The sequence below is a fragment of the Myodes glareolus genome, chromosome 18, assembly GCF_982192425.1.
Source record: "Myodes glareolus chromosome 18, mMyoGla1.1, whole genome shotgun sequence".
Lineage (NCBI taxonomy): Eukaryota > Metazoa > Chordata > Mammalia > Rodentia > Cricetidae > Myodes > Myodes glareolus.
In genome coordinates, this window is record NC_142043.1 from 18,213,632 (window position 1) to 18,237,832 (window position 24,201).

The following is a 24,201-nucleotide window of genomic DNA, read 5'->3' on the forward strand; positions in this document are numbered from 1 at the left end:
ATTCCCTTCTGTCGTCTATTTTCTGCCCTAGGGGCCAAGATCTTCTTCAATGCCTCCCTTCTGGCTCCCAGGAACCTTCCTCACCCAGAAAGAGAGAAGGAAAACAACAGAGCGGGTGGGAAGGTGGGGTTAAGGGAGAGAGCTAGTGAATATAGAATTTCTGGTGAAAACAAACAAACAAGCAAAAAAACTCTGAATCTTACAAGGCATTCCTTTGAGGCTAGCTTAATTTTGTTCTTGTTATTATTTACGCTTAAGAAATAAACTAAACTGCACAAATCACACCTTCAAAACAAAATCTACCCCCAAACCAACCTGACAAAATCAAATTAACACTTGTACATTTCCCACTATCTCCTTAAAGAGCATAAACCTTAAACCTTCTCGAAGATTGTGCTTCTCCAGTTTTTTAATCTATCAGGTTAAAATCACAAATTACAGACAACAGAAACAAACATAAAATGTCCTACACCTCTGTTAAAAGTCTCAGAATTAGCATTGTGGGCTTTGTTGTTTCCAACATGTGAAAAAAAAGAAAAGAAAAAAGAAAACTTGAAAAAAATGCAAACCCCAGGCAAACAGAAAGACACACAGGATCCATTGAAAACACACAACCATTCCAGAGCTATAAGCGATATAGACTGCAGGGTCCACAAGATAGTCAAGTTACCAAATGTGTTAGGCAAAATGAACAAAAATATCAGAAATCATTGTGGCAAATAGTTTTGTTGTTATTGTTCTACTATGATACTGTAGGTTATAAAATTTGCACAAATATCATATGGGAAAAATAGCTCTTAAAATCAAAGAATCTAGGTGGTTTTTTTTTTTTTCTAATAGGCTACTGAGCACACAGGAATAGAACATTTGTGTTTTAAAATCTCAATAATGGTCCCCTTTTAAAAAAACTTTGTAGAAAATGAGGAGACTGATGTCCCTACTTTCTCATTATCATATGTTATAAGACTTTAGTTGGTAGCTTCGATGATTCACCATTTTCAAAATAGGGATTATTTTTAATGTATCTACTTACATTACTTGCTTTGAAGGCTATCTTCCTTTTAAATACCCTTTTAGTCAATGAATTCTGCGACCCAGAGGTGTTTATGTAACTAAATGTGGGTATCTGCGTGTAAAGTCGTGTTTATGATTTTTTTTGTAATATGTATGTGCGTGTGTGTATGTGTGTGTGTGTGTGTGTGTGTATGTGTATGTGTGCGCGCGCGTTGTATCTAAGTCCTGTGTGCAATAATGTTTTTCTGTCTGCTGAGGCTTACTTCTCCAGCCTATTGTTTGAGACAACAGATATAAGTTGCGATGGGAGAGGAGCGTCGGATTTGGTGTGTATCCCCCATTTCCAATTATAGATGGATCATTACAGACAGCGGAGTCCTGAGAAGCCAGACATCTGCTCCTCACATGAATGCACTCACCTCCTAGAGACCAGGCTGCCATCATGCTCTGGAAACTCGTGGAGAATGTCAAGTACGAAGACATCTATGAGGTGAGCGGACACCCCCAGATGCATTTTAGAGCTTTGTACATGGAAAACTGGAGCTTCTTGACACCCCAGTTGACATATTTTTAAGCTATTTTATTAGCAGATTTCCGGCCGGGTTTCTGAGGTTTCTTTAAGTTTTCTAAGGCTGCCTCTAGTAGACTTCACTCTGCTGACGGGTGGACTTTTAAGGTTGGAATCTGGCAACTTTAATTTAGGAGCTATTTTTCTTTTCTTCTTTTTCTTTCTTTCCGGTTCTCTCCTCCCCCCTTGTAGGCTCTGGTGGGGACCGTGGAGCCACTGAATTTAAGTAGACAGAGAAAAGCATTCTCCCCTCATTTTGAGTTCGGGAGAGAAGCGGGTTTTCAAGCTTCACTCCAACTCGGGCTTTGGATTTTTTTTTAAAACAACAAATTTTCTGAAATCGGTAACTAACGGGTCCAGGTACAGGGTAAACACCTAGGGCAAGAGGGGAAAGAACGGGTGTACGAAAAGATAGAGTACAGTACGGGAGAGGGCACGGTTTGCTATTTTTGTTTTCTTGTGTTTTGCTTCTTTGCGGGTCAGTGGTTCCAAGCAGAGATGGCAGCCGCCAGCGTGTGGGCATTTTTTTTTTATTTTTTAACGAAGTCTGCCTACACTTCGTGCACCCGGGCTACCAGAGCCCGGGAGAGCGCGTCCCTCCGGGGCTTCGACCTCCTCCTCCCCGGACTCCAGCGTTCGCTTCTGGAGTCCGCATCGAGCGAGGTTATTGCGTCGCCGTGCGCTCTGCAGCTCGCTGGGGAGGAGAGGGGTCACGGGCCGGGGACGGCTGCAGGAGGAAATGCCACAGTCCCGGAGCTGGGGAGATCTCCCCCCAGTTGAGCTCAAGAGAAAGAGAAAAGGGAAGTAAGACTCAAAGTGGACGTCGAGCGAGGGAAGAACGGTTCTGGAGCTTCGAGAAAAGCTTTCCCGAGATCCGAAAAAGAAAAGAAAGCGAAAGGGACTTAGCGAAGCGGGGAGGCAGAAGGGGGAGACCACCAGGAAAAGTTGGAGAGCAGAAAGCAGAAGCGATGAAACCCGGCCCCCCGGCACCGGCAGCACTGGGCTGGACCACCGTACGGAGCTGGGCAACTCAGGCTGACGAACCAGTCAGGAAAGAAACCGGGGCCGTGAGCTGGGAGCCCTGTGGGGACTAGGAGCAACAGCTCTGTAGTGGTTGGCCTTGCCCAACTAAGGGGAGTCTGGAAGCAGTCACTAGCTTCTTCCCCACCCCGCTGGCCGGGTCCGCCCGAGTGATCGCGACTCCTTACGGAGCCTGGAGTTAGTGTCCAGTGTGTCCCAGTCCCCAGCATTTCGAAGACCTCGTTTGAAGGTCAATGAGAAAGTGAGAGAGAAAGAGAAAAAAAGAGAGGGAAAAAGAAGGAAAGGAAGAGGAGGAAAATGAGAGAGAGAGAGAGAGAGAGAGAGAGAGAGAGAGAGAGGTTTTTCTTTCTCGGGGTGACTCCAGGTTTCGTCTCCCCTTTGTAGTTGTGTACTGACTGTACTGAGGGGCCGTGTCTGCCCGACCTGGCAGGGTTTGCTTTGCTCTGGCCTGCCTTTCTTTCCTAAAAGGCGGGATTATGCTAGTCCAGGTCGCTAAACTATTCTAAAGAACACACCACCACACGGTAAACGTGCCGCTGTCTGAGCTGGGGTTGCAATGGAAGTAGCTCTGAGTATACGCAGAGGAATTAAAGTAATCAGAGGGATGGTGGTTCCTTGCTTATGAAAAATAAACGACTAAATGGAAAAGGAGGGGGAGAGGCGAAGGAGTGGGGTAGAGTAAAAGTGGGAAGGAAGACGAGAAAGGGGAGGGAGAGAAGAGAGGAGAGGGGAGTGAGGGAGAGAAAAGGAGGGAGGGTGGGGGAACGGTGAAAACGGGGTAGGAGAGGTAGGAGAGGAGAGAAGACTGAGGGGAGGGAGGAGAGAGTGCATTACTCTAGGCTGCCTAAATTTTCAGCTGAAAAGTCTGGGAGAACCCGCACACTGCGTGGTGGAAGGAGCCTATTTCAGTCTGGGCTACGGTTGAAGTTTAACCGAATCGGCAGTCAGGCCAGTTGAACGGGTTCCTGAAACATCCCAAAAGATTTTCTGTTGCCCCTGGCTTTGCCTGGAAAGGATACGTTTAGTGTGCTTGAAGAGATCGGTTGCATATATTTTAAATCTCGGTTTTAAAAAAAAAAAAAGTGCAGTCTGTAAGCACCGGAAAGGAAAAGGCAACAGCACTGTGTTCAACACCGCCCCCATCTCTCCTAGGTCTTAGGGGGGGAAGGAAAAGCGAAATCTACATTCAGAAAAAGTCTGTGTGTAGCTCCCAGTAAACAAACAGGCCCTCCTATTTACTCTTCTTTTCCCTCCAGATGACCAGGCAAAGCCTTTCTAGTTTGCCGTTCTCCTCTGCACACCAAGCACTTAGGGCCACCTCCTCCCTGTTGGGAAAGTCTCCCTCTGTATACCAGAACACCTACATTCTCTGGGAGCCCCCCAGCACGGCTCCCCCACACTGCCGAATCCAAAGAGCAGAGGTTGCCTGACGAGAGCGAGCGTCCCAGCTCAGTTAATTGAAGTTCTGCCTCTTTCCTGCTAAACTTTTCCCCCAGTCTGCCTCCGCCAGCCCCCTCGTCTGATTACATCTAGTAATTCTCCACTGAATGAACGTCATTTACAATAGTGGAGGAGCTCTGAGCTCGCTGCTGCTTCACGCTCCATTTGTCCTCCATTCTCCCTTTAAAGTACTCGTGTAATATTAATAGTCATGAATATCAATTATTATGAGGCGGTGTAGGCAAGCGGAGGGAGGAAGGGGCGCCCGAGCAGTCTGAGCCCAGCTTCGGGTGGAAGAGGACTGTTTCTGGAGCCCCCGAGAACCCGCAGAAGAAAAGAGGCCAAAAAGACGGTGAGAGACAGATGAACGGCTCTGCCTGTCTGTGACAGGCACCTCCAATCATCTTGGAGGGGGATTTTTTTTATTATTATTATTATTTTTGATGGCTTGTCCTGGAAACACCTCAAGCTCAGCTCCTGTGTCCAGCTTGCTTCTCCGCTGGACTTTTTGATTTTTTGAAATTTCATTGTTTGATTTTGAGCAGTAACCGGGCTTTTTTTTCCAGATGTTAGTCCACACCTATTCATCCATGGTGAGTTCGTATTCCCGTTGTACCAGAAGTGCATGCCTTCTCCTCTCACTGTCTCTCCGTCTCTGCATCTGTGTGCTTGTCTCCCTCTGTCTCTCTGTCTTCCTTTGAGTGCCGTTGGCTTGGTAATTTAGCACCATAATTGGACGAGGCTGCAGCTGCTTCTCTCTGCATTGTGTGTGCCTTGTCTGAGAGTTAGCTGGGAGGGGGTGAGGCTGAGCCGAAAAAACTTTTTATTTGTCAAGGCAGTTTGGAAATTTAGGTGGCTGTTTCGACAGAAAGAACCCAGGGGGACTTTTACCACAAAGGATGGGGAGAAACTTAAAGTGTCCTGCACTTCCTCCTCCTCGCACTTGGCTTCCACTCCGCAGAGGAGGGGAGAAAAGATGTGGGGGTTATCTATTCACCTCCCAACTTCAGTTCCTTATTTTAACACCCTGAGTATAATAGCATGTGATACGGCAAGCAAGCTCAGAAATAACTCCTGCAAACCACAACTCAATTTAACGTGGGCTTAGGGTGTGATTGCAGAGGAGATCCGTTTCAATCAAACTCTAAGTTATTTAATTCCTCTTGGGGAGGGAGGGGTGGTTGGAAGCTCTGATCAGGCAGATGCCTCCCCGCTCTGGGAATCTCCTGCTTGTGTGAGCCCCGGGGCCTGCCAGCTACCTGCCAGTGAAGGCAGAAGTGGGCTTTTTTTTTTTCAACCAGAGCAGTACCACAGCTATTAGAAAGGTTCGCCTGGTGGACTTTGGATTTCTTGAAGAGGTGGGAGCAAGAAACATTTAGAAGAGCAAACACCACCCTTGGGTCCTACATTCTTAACTCAAGGCTTTGAGCTATCTCTGTCCACACAGTTCCTTCTCCTCTCCCTTTTGCCTGCTTTGCTCTCTCCAAAGATGGCTCATAGGCCGGGTAGTGGGTGAGCTTCCGATTTCTGTTGTAGTTAAGTCCCCTGAAGCTTCCCGGGGTGGGATTGTTGACATTTTTACCATGTGGCCCTGAGTCAGCTTGGGTCTAAGGTTTAGCCTCTTGCTTCCTTTCCCTTATCCGGGGAAAGTTGTACGTACAGAAACCGAACTCTCTCTCTCTCTCTCTCTCTCTCTCTCTCTCTCTCTCTCTCTCTCTCTCTCTCTCTCTCCCTCTCTCCCTCCCTCTCTCCCTCCCTCCCTCCTTCTTCTCCTTCTCCTCCTTCTCTCTTTTCTACTCCCAGGACCGGCACGATGGCGTCCCAAGCCATAGCTCGAGACTATCTCAGCTGGGCTCTGTGTCCCAAGGCCCTTACTCGAGCGCCCCGCCGCTGTCCCACACGCCATCATCGGACTTCCAGCCACCCTACTTCCCACCCCCCTACCAGCCACTACCCTACCACCAGAGTCAAGACCCCTACTCCCACGTCAACGACCCCTACTCCCTGAACCCTCTGCATCAGCCCCAGCAGCATCCCTGGGGGCAGCGACAGCGCCAAGAAGTGGGTTCAGAAGCCGGCTCTCTACTGCCCCAGCCCCGGGCAGCCTTGCCCCAGCTCTCGGGCCTTGACCCCCGAAGGGACTACCACTCTGTCCGGCGGCCGGACGTGCTGCTACATTCGGCACACCACGGCCTGGACGCCGGCATGGGCGACAGCCTCTCGTTGCACGGTCTTGGGCATCCTGGCATGGAAGATGTGCAGGTAATTCCAAACAAACAAAAACAAACATAAAAGATAATAAAAGAAGAATGCGGGAGGGGGGAGGGCGGCCTGGTCTTCTGGGGGTGGGGGTGGGGGTTGTCATCTTTAGAACCGGACAGACCGGACAGGACAAAAGTGTGTGTTTGAGTGTGTGACTACAAGGTGGCAGTTTCTAGAGATCCATTTGTGAATGACAGGACGGATGGACATTAAATCTTGAAGGAGGAAATACATTCGTGAGAGTTTACAGTCATTGCCATCAAGGCTAATGTTTTCATCTTGACTCAGCTACTGGACATGTGCATTCTCTGTTGCTTTTTGTGAAGAAGTTGGCACTAGGTTCACCCCAGAGTGAGCCTGTCTCGCTAAAGGGCTAGCTGTCTAGAGAACAGAGCTCTTAGCCAAGAAGGCTCAATGGCCCCTGAAGGCTCCAGGTGTTCTCCCCTTTAGCAAAGCCTGCTAAGAACGATGTCGCTTAGGAAGAGAGTCGTTAGCTGTGTTTGTTTAAGACCCCTTTGCTTTGAATTTCTCAAAGCTTCAGAGCCCTTCTCTAGAGCCGGCTCCTGTCAATGGGATCTTTGCCGGGACAAGCTCAGAAAGTTGCAACAGGGTTCTGGGAGTCCTTGAGGACCTGGTATCATTTTTGGAACTGTCGTCTGAAGGCCACTTAATTGACTGTAAAGCAATTCCCCTTCAGTCCTCTCCTGACACTTGTCACCCCTCCCCAATGCTACTGTCCCCTCGGAAGAGGCAGCATGTGTTTATTTCTTAAAACAAAAGGTTCAGGACAAACCTCCCAGCCACCGAGGATCCCATCTGCAGCCTACACAATGGAGGCCGACTTGGATGAGAACCCTTGGTTAAACTAAACAAAGAAACATCAAAGAAAAGATTCCTAAATACTGTCAGGGTGATTCTGAACAGTTCTGCTGCACACACACTCTCCCCCAATTTAAAGGGTCTCCAGAAAAGATAAATATTGTCGTAAGGCCGTTAATTGATGTTTGGATCTTATTGGCATAGTTGAATTTGTTATGCATCATTGTAGACTTATTTCTGAGGCAAAGAAAAAAGCGAAATGGGAAAGAGAAGGTAGCCAAGCCCTTTCTCTTCACTTTGCTGTGAGTATGTATGTATGTATGTATGTATGTATACATATACACATATGTATAGTCAAAATGTGGTGACAGAATCAAACAGCATCTCTGTGTGGTCTGTGATGGTTCATTGTTTCAGAGAAACCTTGTTATTAAAAAGGAAGAAACCACCTGGTCTGTGGCTGGATTCGCCCACAGTACCACAACTGATGGTTTTGTTGGTTTTACTGAGCTGTGTCTGTCTGGAAGTATTGCTCATTTTAGAATACCATGTAAGAAAAGAAATATTGAATTGTTTTTTTTAATGCTTTGGAGTAATAGGCATGGTGGAGTTTTTAAATTAACCTTTCTGAGTATGGTTCAAAGTGCTGGATAATGAAGGTAGATCAACCTCACACCCCTATTACCCTGGGGATGCTAACATCACCCACTACACTATATATCCCCATTACCCTGGGGATGCTAACATCACCCACTATGCTATACATCCCCATTACTGTAACTGTGGATGAGAATATCACTTCCTACCACTACCCTGCAGGCCAAGGGACTCAGGCAACAGGACCCTGAAATATCTCTCTAAAATGGGGGTGGGGATTCTTTGGGTTTAGAATGCTTTCTTTAAGCCAGAACTTTAAAGGGTTTTTAGTATTTGACAAAATGCAAAGGGAGGGGACCAACAAGCTCAGGGAAGTGCTTTTGGGGGGGGGTAACATAATCAAAACAACTAGATGGATTTAAAGTGTTTAAGTGAACCCAGCACCAGCCTGAGTTGATGCAGTTTGCTCAGAGACTGTGAAGGGAGAAAGTGCTCCTGGCTCCTCTGTCCTTCCTCCAGCTGACAGCCTGGCATTGTGGAGAGGCCTGTGGGACCTTCACAACCCTAAGTATATAAAGGATGGGGGAAATACAGCCTATGTGAGTCTCAGTAGTGAACTAATTGTGTGAGGCTGCTCCCTCAGTGGCCCTGGTTCAGTGTGGTCCCGGTGACAGGTCTCCTGAGTCTAGGGCAAGGCTGATATGGCAAAGGGAAGGGATGAGAAGGTTTGTGCTTTAGATGCAGAAATGCAATTGATCAGCTCCCCCTCCCCCAGAAAAGGGTTTACTGTGAAGTCTAAAGTGCAGAGGCTAAAGTTATGGAGGCTGTGAGGTCTTCAGACACCAAGCAACAGACCCAAGGGGGTAACTGGACCCTTCTGGACCCTCCAGAAGTGAGAGCAGAGAAGTTTTGCCCAGCCTTCCAAGTCACTTGTTCTGTCTCAGGGTTCTGGAATATGTGCATTGAGGACACTGGCAGCCAGAGACCAGACAGAGCCAGAGGGCGCTACATGGGCCCTGTGGACAGGTCCAGCATTGGGGGCATTTCATGTGACCTAAGGGCACACTCACAAGGCCGCCGCCCTGTGAGAGAAAAGAGGGGGAGCTAATTAACCAAATGCTTCTAATATTTTTTTAAATGAAACTATAAAACCCTGTCAATTTCTATTTCAATTTACTCACAGGGGCTATTAAACTAGCAGATCGCTGTCTGGGTTCCGGGTATGCTACATTTCACCCATTGGGAAGGGGGGGCAATGTTAAAAACTCAGGGGGAAATGACTACAGAAAAAGAGAACGAGGGGGCATCTAGTTGTGGATTTGTTTAGTTGCCGTGTGGGCGTCTAGTTCTTCACAGCTTGGCTCTATAACCTCCCATCACCTCTACCACCCATGAGTATCAACATATAAAGCTTTTCAGTGAACCCTACACACACACACACACACACACACACACACACACACACACACACACACACTATGCTCAAACACACCCCTGTGTCTTAAAGCAATCCCTGGTATCACTTTTAACTAAAGAAGTCTAGTAATTATGAGTCTGAGTTGTTTTTCTGCGCTTCCGCATGCAGTCCTAATTAAATCTTTACGATCCTCCCTGTGACGATTAAGCGCCAGCATGCTGCGTGAATATCCTGTACAAAAACCCAGCAGGCGGCCGTAATTAGATAGAAAATCAGACAAGAGCCTTCTCATTAACTACCACAACTACCCCACGTCGCTGATGAGGCGTAGATACATATTTGCGCACCAACATGAGCGAGAGGTGTGGGGGCTTATGGGTCCAGGACCGTACATGATGGGTTTTGCTCCCACAAACACGGGCAAATATTTCTGTCCTGTCTGGATGGACCCGGAGCCATTGGCAACAGACTCACGAGTTTAGAAAAGGGCGATGTGAGTGTGACCGTGCCTGTGTGTGTGACAAGGTCCCCTGGAAACTTATGAACAAGTTTCATGAAATATTTTTCAGGCGACTCTTCACTATTAAGGTGTGTATGGAGGTCTACAATGTAGGGAACAGCTCGAACGAAGAAACACCCACCCCTAGCTTTCTAAGAGCAGCAAGGTGTCTGGTAAAAATGAAAAGAAAGAAGTGAGCATACCCTCCCCCCACCCGCAGGCCATTCCATCTCTGTTCTCAGGCCACACTTGCTAAGTTGTGGCAGGCCTTGTTTTTTTGTTTTTTTTTTTCTTTTTTTTTTTTTCTTGTGATGGACATACACCCTGTTCAAGGAAGCATCCTGAATGGGTAGGAAGTGCTGGGGAAACACTTCATTCCCAAGATCTTCATACACTTCTTTACAGAGTGGGTGACAAATTGGTTCAGACTTAAGTTCCTAAGGATCAAGCGAAGTCGTGGGATTCGGGAAGGCAGTGTGCATTGTCTTTGGAAATAGGGAGGGTGAAATCATTGCTTCTTGACACCCTGTGATGCACTGCTAGAAGGCCGGTTCCCAGGCATCCTGACAGCTAGGGACTCACTCCAACAACTCTTCTCTCAGAAGTGCTGCCAGTTCTGAGCTGAAACTTCCCCTCTCTGGGATGAAACTGAAGATTGATATTGCTTGTGATTACCAAGGTGTTGACTAGAAGGATCCAGTTCTTTTGACTGCGTGTGTACCATTATGTGTGCCTGTTTCTATAGTTACTGCCTTCCTGACAGGTGTGCACCTTGCTGGGCGGCTTCACCAGCGTGGTGGGAGGGTGGGAGGGTGTGTAGGGACTATGCAGGGACTGGCATCGTGCACCAAGAAGCTCAGAGCTCACAGAAACACAGAAACGTGTGTGTGTGTGTGTGTGTGTGTGTGTGTGTGTGTGTGTGTGTGTTTGTGTGGACTGCAGTGGCTGTGAGGTCCTGGAGGGTTTTGTATCGCTGTTTGCATTCCATTCCAAATTGCTCAGACTTTAATTAAAATCCCATAATGTAAACTATTATGTATTTGTAAAACTGGCTCTGGGGTTAAATACACTAGGATAGAAGGAAAAACCGAAATTGCTCTTAACTTATATTGGTGAAAAATCTTTCAGTTGTTGCCAACTTTTCACAATTCATATGGGCACGTAATCTAAAAGTTTACATGCCTGTGTGATATCTGTGTTTCAGATAATAACAAAACCAATACTGCATCCCAGCTGTCCCTCATATATTCTGCTTTCCTTTTTTTTCTACTGGGAGAATTTACCATTTCAGTGAATTTCATTTCTCTGTCGATTTGGAGATAATAAGGATAATAATAAAACCTCCTTTGCGAATTAATATAAATGGAAATAATAGAAACTCCCGTTTAGAATGACATGATTTATGTATGCAATTCTTTAATATCCAGTCAATTTGAATGGTGATGTTTTTATCTTCACAGTCAGTTGAAGATGCCAATAACAGCGGCATGAACCTATTGGACCAGTCAGTCATTAAAAAAGGTATGGATTGTTCCTTCCAAAAGTAAGCAAAGATTTCAATGTCTGTATGTTGAACTTTCACTTTGGGGGTATTCATCATTTTATATCACAAAACAATGTCTGTTGAAATCAGTTTAATGACTATCAGACTAGGTAAAAGGGTATGCTGGGAAAAAGAAAATGGGAACAAGCAGAATGGAAACTCAGTTAGAAACCAGGATTGGAGAAATAGAGCTATATTGACAATTGCCATTTATTTTCATAATACATCAGGTAGCCATTCTAAATGCATCTTAGATGTCTGAGCCATTATGATGTGTAGAAACAGCTGGGAAGCACTGGCTTCAAAAATGTTCTATTGTTATGTGGTTGATAACTGGATTTAGCTATGTTAAAGTCTGTGTCGAGGGGGTAGCTTTCCCCCCTTGTTTTTGGTTTGATTTCTTTTTTGGTGGTAATTTTGGTACCAGTTCTCTGTGTCTTATGAGTTGTTACTTTTTATTATTATTATTTTAATTGTGCCAAATGCTTTGCTAAATATGCTCACCCTGAGAGGCTGAGGCAGACTAGGCATGCATCTAGATCTTCCTGTGTATGCACTCGTGATTGACTGTGGCATCACCCCATACTGTTAAAGGGCATGTGATATTAACAAATGTTTGCAGTCTCTTGTACAGCTGTAAGCAAAATAATTAACTAATTAAACTAATTAAATGTAATTACAATAACTCATTTCAGGCGTATTGCAGCTGCTTAATTTTTTTTTTTCCTGCTCTTCTCTGACAGTCACTGAGAGAATGTCTGACGATTAGAGTAGCTGCTTCCAGGCCCGAATGTCACTCACACGCCACAAATTTAAGAGTTCGAATGTGTACACAGTGCGGTCTTTAATTATCATACGGATTGGTATTGGAAAACACAGATTTAATGACTATAGTCCTTTCTGATTGAGGTTAGAGGAAGATGGTCCTTATGTTTGGAGTCAACAGTCCCCAACTTCAGTCATTTGTGACTCACTTGAGCCACTTAACACTCACAAAAATAATTAAAGAAAAAGATAATTTAGAAAGCCATCCATCCAGCCTCAAATTGGAGAAGTGGTTGGCAGCTTGTGGAGTAAGAATCCCAAAAAGGTTAAGAGGATGCTCAATTTCCTTCCTCCAGAAAGGCATGGATCTGTAGCTTTGTGAGGTAGACAGGGAAAACGGTAGCCGAGTGATGCCTTTTGGTTTTGGAATGATTTTTAAAATAGGCTTTAAAATGTTGCCCAGTATTTCTCCACCTCTTCTTTAGGTAATGCCTCCTTCAGCTAGTACTCTCAGGATGCGAGCTCGGGCTGGCAGCCCTGCTGACTGCTCACTTTCCCTGGTTCCTCTGGAGTCTTCTCTTTTGGTTAATTGCTGGTTGATTGGGGTGGGTGAGGGAGGAGCTTTCCTGTTCCCTTTTGTCATTGTTATTTTAATCCCCCCTCCCTTTCTTGGGGGGGGGGAAGCTAGAACAGCTTAGCTCAGGGTTCCGTATCCTAGCAACATCAATTTGCTGGCAGAGGGACATGCCCAGCAGATGACCAATCAGAAATGTTATTAATAGTCAGGCCAATAAAAATATTTGGGACTTAGCTTGCCCAGCAAAATGGGATTCACAATTTTCTTAGATGTGGGAAGCATTGGTTGCAGTGTTTAAATATGTTTGCCAGAGAAACATGAATATTTATGCATGAGGTTGTTTCCAGAGATAAAGGAGACCGGTGACTAAAGTTGCTTGCTCTGTTTTTCTGAGACTGCCACATGTTCTACCCCAAAGCTTTTAAAAAAAGCATTCTCAGCTTAAAAAACTAAGGTAACACCCTACTCATGTTAATTGAGTTGGGGTGAGTAGTAGAAATACAGACGTTAGGTTGGTTCTATTATTTGATACTTGAAATGTTTGCTTTATTACACGAAGAAGAGATCCTAATATCACATTTTTATCTTTTTAAAGCCATGGGCAAAAAATGAACAAATGTTTGATTTATTTTTCTAACTCACCAGGAACCACTTAAAATAAAGTTATGGGTTCATTAGCTCCTTCCCAGCCTCTCATCTCTCGTCTTTGCATAGTCTCATCCCCATGAGGGATGCTTCTGTGAGATTAATTCTGTGGAGAGGTGAGAAAGTTTCCTGAACTGAATATTCTAAATTTCAGCAACTAGCAGGGGACTTGGTTGCTTAATTTGTTTTCCAATGGGCATGTAGACAGTTTTTAGAAAATTATGCTTCATTAGTAAAAGGCCAGCAACTGGTCTACATCTACACATCTTTGCTCCTATATTTATGGAGCCTAACAACCTAGGCATAAAAGATGTATTTATCTATCTTTGTGTCTTTCTGTCCAGTTGTGTCATGGCCGCTCCTAAAATTTAATCCATCTAATTTTTCTTCCCTGTTGACATCACCTCATACATTATAGACTCCCTCTCTTGTTATGTTTGCTGTGTGGGCTTAGCTGACATTTCTGAAGTAATTTAGTTAAGAGGAAATGAGTTGTTCCCAGTAGAGAGAGCAAACGAGTGGAGTGAAGGTAGCCAGCGTGATAAATGGCTCTTTCATTTGAAGATCTCCAGAGCTCGTTTACGGCTAATTTTCTGTATTGGCCCCCTTTGAGCTATTAATGCAATCGGCAGGGACCGTGGCCCCTCTCTTCTTAGCTGCCCCATTAGAGCTCCCATTAAGCTGCCGAGTCTCAACTCTGTGGCAGGAGTTGGGGAGGGGGGGAGTAATGAAAGGTGCTTTTTAAACTCTCCTAATCTAAACCGGCAGAGGGTGGTTAATACGATTTGAAGGGGGCTGGTCAATGAGCAATCAATAAAGTAATAATGAGAAGGATTCGGTACATTAACAGTCTAAAAATCCAACGAGACATTAAAAAATCATTCTGAACTCTCAGTTCCATTAAGATTAGGAATCTGGGTGGGGAGGGGTGGGGGGGTGCCCAGCTAACATAAATGATCATTCCCGTCTTTTTATGGCTTAACTTAAAGGACTTACCTAGGCTTGAAGAAAGGGGACTTGGAATCAGTGACCAACATACAATCTATTTGACACATTAGACAGCAGAAAATATGTCAGAATTTCTTGGAAAGGTTATTGAGGCCTGAGTCCAAGGTTCAAATTCTGTGTCTGTGGGCCATTTTTGTTGGTCTTATGGATATCCTGTTGGGTTACTTTTAGTTCAACCTCCACTCTCTCCCATGTTTTCTCCATTAGTTCTGGCCCCTTTTCCACACAAACACTTCGGTGTGAGTTTTCTTGGAGAGGAGGAATATAAAATTGCCAAATTTCAATTCTAGCAGACTCCTTTGAGATTCTTCCTATTGCCTAGAAGGAATACCGCAACGTGAGTCTGAGCCCAGGAAAGTTGTGTTTCCTCTCAAGAACTTCACTTTTCCAGAGAGAGAGAGAGAGAGAGAGAGAGAGAGCACAGGAAGGATCAGAAGACATAGAATTTCAAAACTGGAAAGGTCAGACATTCCTTTCCGTTCCCCCTAAGTGTGGGAATTTGCAAGTGCACAGACTGAGAAGAGAAATGACGTTCTCAAGGTCAGATGACACTCTAAAAACACTATGAGATCCATTGAGATTTCAGGATCTCATATTCTGCCATTAAAGAATGTCAACACTAGATATTGGGGAGTGTGTGTGAGTGTGTGTGTTTCTTCTTGGCACAATTTTGGTGCCCACCTGTATACACCTGCTGAACTTGTTGAATAAAATGTACACAAGAAGGAGACTTCAGAGGATGCAAATTTTTGCAATAGTTTCCCAATCATGAGAAGTGATTTTACTTTTAGGGTATTCTATCTCTTGGTTGCTTCCCAATGTAGCTCTCAAAGTTGTCAGTTTTTTTTTTTCCTGAGGGGGACACACAGCTTTAATGTGTGAGGCAGGTTAATTTCTTCCTCTCTTTCTACTACAGGTCTTGTCATCTACAGTTTCTCCTATTTTCAATTTCATTCTGAAGTTGCTTTCTTAAAGAGAAATTAAGTACTAGCCCACTAATCTCTATATAGTCTACTACTGAACAAGGTTTTCTCTAATTTTCCTTCATTTTTCTTAAAACTTCACTCACAGCAGAGAAGTATTAATCCATTCACGATATGTTTCTTTTCTGGAATAATTCATGGGAAAAGGAAAAGGAAAGGAGAGAGAGAGAGGGAGACAGAGAGAGAGACAGAAACAGAGAGAGAGAGAGATCTAGACCTTACCATCAATCTAAGAGCTGAAGAGAGGGAATACCCACTTTTTAATGTTTGCACAGAAAATTGTAAACATGTACAGGACCTAAAGCTTCATGCTGAGTCTTTCTATGCTCCATTTCCTTAGCATTTCCTGCTGTCGCTCTAAACCTGGATCAGGCATCTCTGGGCTCCCTGAGCAGGAGCAATGTGCTCATAATTACTAACAAATCAACTGGGCCCTGTTGCTTTCTGGGTTTATTGATAAGCTGGAGAAGAGCAGAAGGGGAAAGACAAAGGGAATAAAATACAGGGCTAATCAGCGGAGCTAAGCAGGTGTGAGGGACAAGGGGAAGGTGAGAGGAGCTGGAAGCTATTGGGAAGGAAAGCCAGGAAGAGAAATATGTAGGGTGTGGTCTGGGAAATCCATGCTGAGTCAGGGGTTGGGACGTGAGTTGGTGTTAAAACCTGAGGACAGAATGTAAGAACATGATTTTGATAGAAAATGGAGATATGATTGAAAACACTTGTTCACCTTGTGAGTTTTTATTTCTTCATGGATGAGGCAATCTTCCTTAGGTGGACATGTGGCACATAAGCAGTTGTGCACATTTCTGTGTATATGTGCAGAGAGGTACAGTCCAGGGGAGGGAGTCACTGACTGTGTCTAAGGGAAACAGCTCCTACCAGTTGACTCGGGCAGTCAGCAATAGGACAGTTAAAGAACTGAGTATAATGTCTTCCTGAAGGCCTAAGTTTTCAAGAAATTTGGCATCTGGGAAATAGAAAACCAGGGACATTACTGTGTAAGAGATACTGGTCATTATGCATAACATCAGCTGTTGGTTTACTGGACCTGTTTTGTTATGAAAATATTCTAAGCAATGCCAAAGATAAAAATGCTGCCAAGTATCCAAGGTGAGACCTTTGACATAGTTTATTGCTATAGTTCTCTTGCTAAAACTGCAAAAGGCTATCTACTTTTAGGGAAAGCTTTTCCCAAACTGATGTCACACCACTGAGCACCAGTATAGAATTGTATATGATGACTCAAATATGAATCTGAAATATAGGCATCAGGAATGCTATGAGAGTAGATTAAAATACAGGTGCATGCTGTGTACAAAAATTAAGTGGCAGAAAGGACTCGAGTCCAATCACCCAATTACAAATAGACTTATGAATTCTAAGGGTTACTCGGGTTTGATGAAAAGACTTTGACATTTTGCTGCTTTACTCTCAAATGGGAAGCAATCCCTTGAGAAACTATGGGGAGAATGTCCAGAAAACCAAAACTGCTTTGGACTGTACCCCTCCTCCCCAGGACAGTGTAGAAAATGAACTGTGTTCTAACCTATTCCTCCAAGGAGACCAGATCTTGGGCATCCACAACAGGTCCGGAAATTCCAATGTGTCTGTCAAGAGGTGGTCAAAGGGAATGCTTTAGTGTCTAAATCCACTCCCTTAAGGAAGCTCTTTTCACAAGGTTTTGGAATACACCAAATCAAATTAATAAGCACCTAACTTTTGGAACTCTCTCAATAACCATGGAGTCTGAATGCTGAAATCTGTGACGTAAAAAGTCAACTGAAAGAGAAACACAGCCTTCTCTATCTGTCTTGCCGAAGAGAAGTTAGACATCTTTTCCCATAAAATCCTGGACTCATGTGGTAGCATGTGTCTTTTCCGCCCAGATTTACAGAGTGTGACATGGCCGTGATTAGACAAGCAGGGCAGGTTACTTTTCTTCCGATACTAGATATATATTTCCATGAATTCTCCTTGTAAGAAAGCAGCATGGGAGAAGTAGGACAAATCAGGAGAAAGTCCAAAGGGCACGCCTGCCAGGACAGTGTTTCCCAGCCTTCCACCTGGCTCAGCCTCTTCCTGACATGCAGATGACACGGAAACACAATTAAGCCTAAATACAGGCTGAATGCACCAGGGTAGCAGTGGCAACCAGCTGTCAGCTCTTATTAGCTGCTGCATAAAACATACCTGGAGTGTGGTTTGTTATCAATTACTTGCTGAAACGAAACAACTGGGGCAAGGCAAGACCGCCACCGCTCACGCGAATTACAGTGATTGGTTGATTGATCAGGGCACCTGTTGTAAATCATAACTGCTCAATCACGAGCGGGTGCTTTAATTTGTAAACAAAATTCACTCACGTCGCTGCTGAATTGCTCTCACTGGAGATGAGCATTTGGGTATGGTTCTAAATGAATCTCGCTGTGGTTTTTATGCCGGGGTAAAAATAGGTTTCATTATCACAGAAAAAGCAGCTCTCTGCCCACCTCACCTCCCCACCCCCATCTTTAGTGATGGCCACAGGTTTGGGTCCAGTCAGAGAGGAGGAATTCCTATAAAGATCACGGACGTTAACATTGGATCTCAGAGAGCGGTGAAATTAATCTTCACTCTCAAGTACCTAATGAGACAGTGTTAACCTGGGAGGCCTGACAAGGAAACTGAGATCAGGAGTCTGCGAAGTGTCCAAGGTCACACTAGAAGCAGGCGACCGAATAGGCTTTGCCTAGATTCACAGCGTGATCCAAGGTCGAGGTTGAGTGTTTCCCTGATGTGTGGTGAACAGGGCTATGGCAAGCGACACTCATGTGAACTGTCATCTGGGGTAAGTTTCCACAGGAACGGTGACATTTGGGTCGGTTCACAGCCCTGGGAAGGCAATGCAGCTGGGAACAACTGGAGTAGCTGACTCCCCCCTACACTTTCCACTTGGTGGCTGCCACGTGGCCTTTCCAGATGCCTCGTCCTATCAGTCAGGAGGGTTGAAGCTCAGTCACCTTTATGGCAACATTTTCCCCCTCTCTCCGTCTCTCCCTAGTTCCTGTCCCTCCCAAATCTGTCACTTCTCTAATGATGAATAAAGATGGCTTCTTGGGAGGAATGTCAGTCAACACCGGCGAGGTGTTTTGCTCAGTTCCAGGCCGTTTATCCCTGCTCAGTTCAACTTCAAAATACAAGGTGACTGTGGGAGAAGTTCAGAGACGGCTTTCGCCCCCTGAATGCCTCAACGCGTCTCTCCTTGGCGGCGTCCTCAGAAGGTAAAATAAAATAAAATAAACAACAACAAACTACACACACACACACACACACACACGGAGAAGGGTGCTGTGGACACCGAGGGAGAAAGTCCGATGCAGTTGCCTAGCAACCCGGAATCTAAGCCCAGCTTTGTGTGACGCCACAGGAAAACTGTGGAAGCTACTAGCAGGGTGTACAGCCTTCAAGAGCTAAATTCTCAAACGCAAGCCCCACCCATCGCAGACCTTTCTGCGCATGCGCAACGCTCCTAGCCAATTCAGCGTTAGAAACCTTTCACTCTCTTGCCAACTAAGTGAATTCATATCTGGGGCATTAGCCTGAGTTCAAACCTGAACCTATCTTCCCCACCTCACCTGAAACAGAAAAGGCGGTTTTAATAATGCTTCCCATGTACTCTCCACTTTACTAGTTAAAAAAATACAGATGGCGTGTAGCTAAATTGGTCTCCTGATCAATGCCCTAGTACATTGTGCTTCCCATTTTGTAAAAACTCTTCTCTACTCAGTCACCTTCCTGCAATAGCATCACACCTCACAAGGTCAATACTCTTCTACAATGAAAAGTAGTCATTTTCTGGGGGCCCTGTAATTGCTCTTCAACACTGCAACCCATGGATAGGCTCCTGGTGAAAGTGGAGAAAGAAAGGGTTGTTGTGCCAACATCTGGACCCTCTGGTTATGTGACTTTGTATGAGACAGAACTTTCTGAAGTCAACCCACTTGACATGTTGACTATCCCATTCTTTCCTAAAAGTGAGTGGTTGAGAAGCACATCAACATGCCTCATGCATGGCAACACTTCCCTTTTATTTTTATTCAGTCCTTAGAGGATATGGGAGCCTAGAGGGAAGCTAATGCTGTTGTTGTGACCCACACCGGGTCTTACTGTGACTCTGCTTCCACTGTCCTTGTTTATTTTCAAGTTAGTCTTTTCAGTTCTGAGTCAGGATGGTGAGAGTTATTATTACTATTACTATTATTATTATTATTATTATTATCATTGATTTTTTGAGACAAGGCTTCTCTTTGTATCCCTGGCCGTCTTAGAACCAAGAACTCTCTCTGTAGACCAGGCTAGCCTGGAACTCAGAGATGTGCCTGTCTTTGCCTCCCAAGTACTGGAATTAAAAGTGTGTACCCGCATACCCCAGCTTCCAGAGTGAGGATGTTCTAATTCAATTCCTGAACATGAGTGTATAAAATTTATGAACTGAGATAGTGAAGATAAAGTGTTTATCATAGTAGCAAGCTTCAAAGTGTTGGTACTGTTGCTATCGTAACAAACATTACATGATTACAAATGTCAATCCTCTCTCCCCTTCTAAAATGTCTCCATTATGCTGTTGGTTTTTGGTTCCTCCTTTAGAAGTCTACCTGTTTCTGGAAACTAGCCCTTTTCTTTCTTTCTTTTCTTTTTTTAAAGCTTGCCTGGATTCTGCTCTCCTCACCGGCTCCATGGCCAGTGAACCTCTGCATGCATATGACCAATATTTACTTTTTCTGCACCTACTACCCTACATTCTAATTATTCCCATCTGGTATCTTCCCCCAGTCCCCACACAAACACAAGATTTTTTTTTTTTTAGACAGACTTACTTTCTATGCTCTGTATTGCAGAAATTAAGCAAGCCTCAGCAAACTCTCAGCAAATAACTGAAAGGAAGGGGTGCAGCAGTGCTAACCTCAAGTTAAAACCCCTTCAAGCTCCACTGGGCTCTAGATTGCTAAGTCTAAACTTTGTTTCAGGAACACTCGGAGGTTAATCAGAATGTTAATTCTTGCAATTGCAGAGCCAAATCGAAAAATGGGGGGAGATCCTTGAGAGAAAGGCTAGAAAAAATCGGTTTGAATTTACCCGCGGGCAGGCGCAAAGCAGCGAATGTCACCTTACTCACCTCCCTGGTGGAAGGTAAGCAAGACTCGGAGCCATTTCGCCAAGTAACTGAGCTTAACTGTCGGCTGGAGGCTGACATTTTACATGCTTCATGATTAACTGGAAATCATTGTGATTGCTGTGCCCTCATGAGTTGGGTGTCAAGGGATTGCAGGAGAGACGATCAGAGGTCTTTTTTACTTAGAGGAGGCTAGCAGCGGCAGGGAAGCAAAAACAAGGGATATAAAAGTTCCTGTGCTCCAAACAGGGATCAGGCCTAATCTCCAAGTCGAAGAAGGGGTCATTTCCCTGGCCATAGAGGCTGAAGCATCCTCTGCTTGAGCTCCTGTTATAACATCTCTGTGAGCTGCAAAAGTGTTTACCGATAAAAAGCAAGTGAGGCTGGGGAGGGGAAAGGCACTTGCTTTCAACCCTGACCACCTGACATCCACCCCCAGGTCCCACAAGATGGGAGGAGAGGTCTTCCCTGGTTTCCCTCCCACCTCTACACACTCACCCCCAATAAATGTAATAAAAATTAAAAGACATAAGAAAACATGTAGAGTTCATGAATCTTAATGGTTATTGTAAAACTCATGACCGGTCCAGGGTTCTGTCACCCAACTTGTAGGACTTAAAGAGATATTGATACCTTAGTAAGTCCAGCAATGCTTAAGAGAAAACTGCGGGGGTGGAGGAGTGGGAGGGCTAAGAGAAAGTTTTGAGAGGCAAGTTGAATTCTCAAGGAAAATTCATTGGTTGTGGATTAAAAGGCCACAAATTTACTAAGAAGCTTCTCATTTGCTGTCAGTTTGGGTTTTCAGTTGAAATCTAGGGCCAGTAATAATTAAGATCATCTATGCTGCCTTGAAGAAGACTGTCTACTGTTGAATGTGTAGAGGGGACAACAAGAAACACAGCCAAGTGGTCCACATGGAAGATGGTGGATAATTTTCTCTGGAGTCTTCCTGTGTCCTGTTTCTGTTCGTTTGTTTCTCCTCCATATTTTCATAGATTATGACATTAGGGCTCTTGTAGGGAGTTGGTTCTTGCTGGATATCATGTTATGTTATCGAAATAATGCCATGAAGAGCGCAAAAAGTTGCAGGTACTGCATATCACCATCTTTAAGGCAAAGGGTTTTGGCTTAAACTCACTCACCAGAGGCCTTAAGTCTCCACGTTTTTAAATCCCACTTGTTAGTGGTTGACTCTTCTCTGCCTGTGAATATCCCATTTTGCTTTTAGGGAATCATTAATATCACAAGCCTCATTTTTGAAACAGTCAAGGTGATCTTAACAGGAGATAGACACTCTGGTATGGAGGGGAAGAAACTGGAAATCACACCAAAATGATAATATTTGGTGTACAGTTTGGGTACTATGAAACCTTGTAAGCATTGTGCTTGAAGTCTTTTGTTATTATGATATCACTAAAAGCAAGTCACATTCCTTCAAAATAATCTATCTGTGAGATAATTCAACACCCTCCCCCCCTTTTTTTTTCTGTGTTTGTGATCTTTCCTTAGTCCCCAAGGCTGTGCCCTAAGAGGTAGCAGTGCTTTATCCCTGAAGGGTCTTCCTCCTAAGCTCTAGAATGCCTAGTGTGTCCTGGTGCCTGCAGTTATGCATTTGTGCAGTAACAGGTTTTGATAGAGGAGCAGGGTGACAGCAAGCTCTGAAAGAGAAAAACCTGGACACAGGCAGAAAAGTGCCCGGTGAACTGGAGAGTGAATAACTATTTTGCTGCTGAATAGAAATACTCTTCAAGCACATGTTACACGCAGTTATTAATATTCAGCAAGGTTTGCGTGCATGGATGTGTTTATGCATGTTAGTTATAAGAATGAGACAATTTGCCTAATAGAATTGTAGGAGGACGGTGCCACTTCCACATTTCATTTCAAGCAGGTATAGCTGGTGCTTTAAGTAAGACAGAGGAGACTTGCTGGCAAATCCCGCTAAATGTCTAGATCCAACTGCAAGGTGGCTCTTGAGCCCCTGAGCCGAAGTGAGTGAGTTGCTAGAGGACCCCTGCGTCTCTTTGAGGGGGAGGGGTGAATTGCTGTGTCTGTCTAGAGCCTGGTTGATTGAGTAGGCCTTGTCCTGTTCTCTTTAATTATGAAGTTCTTCTTTACTTTATCGGTCTTGGGTTTGAGTTTGTTCCATATCTGTCCTAAGGTGTTCATGACCTGGGTGTTGACGCTCTGCTGCTCTCCTTATAGGGGAAGCTGTTCACTTAGCTCGGGACTTTGGGTATATTTGCGAAACAGAGTTTCCTGCTAAAGCCGTGTCCGAGTATTTGAACAGACAGCACACGGACCCCAGTGACCTACACTCCAGAAAGAATATGCTTCTGGCCACCAAGTGAGTTCCCAGGTCCCCGGGCCCTGACCCACTAAGGAAACTGTGGAGAGGGGAGCCGTGCAGCCTCTCTGGTTTGGGTTCAAAGTGCCTTGTCAGGAAGGATGTCTGTGCGTGTGTGTGTGTGTGTGTGTGTGTGTGTGTGTGTGTGTGTGTGTGTGTGTTGATGAGGTAGACTTGAGGGTTAAGGCTTGGCCCAGTCCTGTTCCCGGTATACAAAGAGAAAGTAGGCTTTTAACTGTTTTCTTCCAGACACCAGGGGTGTCAGGCAGATTTTTCCCCAATCTCTTCCCAGACCCTAGGTGAATATTTCTGTTTGGGCTTTGCAGTGGTCTCCCTTGCCATCAGAAGGACAGCCATGTGTGTTCGCTCAGGGTGTCTATATGTCACCCACGTGTGCCCATCTCTACCCGCAGTTCTAATTACTCCATTTCCAACGTTGCTGTTTGTCATCTTCCACGGACTTGTAAAATTTACTACAGCTCCAGAGGGGAAAACAGTAAATCTCTGGCTAAATTTAGGTCTCGAGCTCATTTGAACATTTACAGTGGGTTTTCTATTTATTTGATTTACTCCTGTCTTTGGCTTCGGTGTCATATTGTTGGTGTTTTATGACCAGCTCAGGCCTGCAGTGGGCGGCACTGCGTGCACCAGCACGTTTCTCTCGCAGGCGCGGTCTAAACAGCAGCGCTCATTTATTTAGCGTTCCAGGACGCGGTTTGTTCCGTTGACAGCGTAATTTAAAGAAATATATGGAAGGCTGAAAAATCATTTGCTCAAATTTGTCCAGATGTTTTTGAGACGTGATTGGAATTTGATTGTCCCTTTCCGCAGGGTCAAAAAATATTAATGTCCCAGAAGTTTAATTGCTTACAGAGCCTGGTTTGGGCTGTGTAGATTTTAAATCCTCGACTCTTAAAACATTTATTCTCCGCACTACAAAATTTCTTTTTTCGGCACTTTGGAAATGAGTACAAACTTAAGGAACTACTTTAATCATCTTTCCCAACGATCAAAACCTGGCACACGCCCTCGTTTTAGAAAGATTTCTGTTAATGTGCCATCTAGCCATGTAATAGTATTTTGTTGGTGAATATATGCTCTTACCCCCTTGCTCAGGAACCTGAGAGTAACGACCAGTTGTGTTTTATAAATGAAACAGAGAACTTTAGGGGGAAAAAAAAACAAACAAACAACAACAAAGCTTAACAGGTCTAAAGCAGGTAACAAGATCCAAAGAACCTCCTAGTTTCCTAAAGGGGTGGTTTGACACCTCCCACCCACCCACCCACCAGGAAGCCTTAGGACTTGTAAGGAAGCTACTTTTTAGCCTAGGGTATCAGAACCACCTTGGGAGCTTTTCCACCTTATTTATGTCTGGACCGAGATGGAAGGGAGGTGGTTCAGAGCCTGGAGCGTGCACGTGAAACTCACTGAGAACAGCCCTATTGGGTGAGCAAAATCACTTGCTGTGGGGATTTGTGGATGTGTTCTGAATGAAGACCTTAGAGGGTAGGCAGACTCTCT

At 44.7% G+C, this 24,201-nt stretch overlaps 1 protein-coding gene across 4 annotated transcripts in view; it reads left to right on the plus strand.

Moving 5' to 3' along the window:
* Nucleotides 1–1,221: 1,221 nt before the first annotated feature.
* Tfap2b (transcription factor AP-2 beta) overlaps nucleotides 1,222–24,201 on the plus strand; it is a 28,757-nt gene continuing 5,777 nt past the window's right edge. For 2 of the 4 annotated variants that reach the window (XM_048445638.3, XM_085679406.2), the window contains exons 1-6: nucleotides 1,222–1,504; nucleotides 5,867–6,325; nucleotides 11,118–11,178; nucleotides 18,219–18,438; nucleotides 20,229–20,347; nucleotides 22,536–22,677. In XM_048445638.3, the coding sequence (XP_048301595.2) occupies nucleotides 1,424–1,504; nucleotides 5,867–6,325; nucleotides 11,118–11,178; nucleotides 18,219–18,438; nucleotides 20,229–20,347; nucleotides 22,536–22,677 (1,082 nt within the window). In that variant the 5' untranslated portion in view covers nucleotides 1,222–1,423. Of the gene's footprint in view, nucleotides 1,505–3,458; nucleotides 4,416–4,629; nucleotides 4,657–5,866; nucleotides 6,326–11,117; nucleotides 11,179–18,218; nucleotides 18,439–20,228; nucleotides 20,348–22,535; nucleotides 22,678–24,201 lie in introns of those variants that run through there. The other 2 variants (XM_085679405.2, XM_085679408.2) reach the window with 2 other exon arrangements.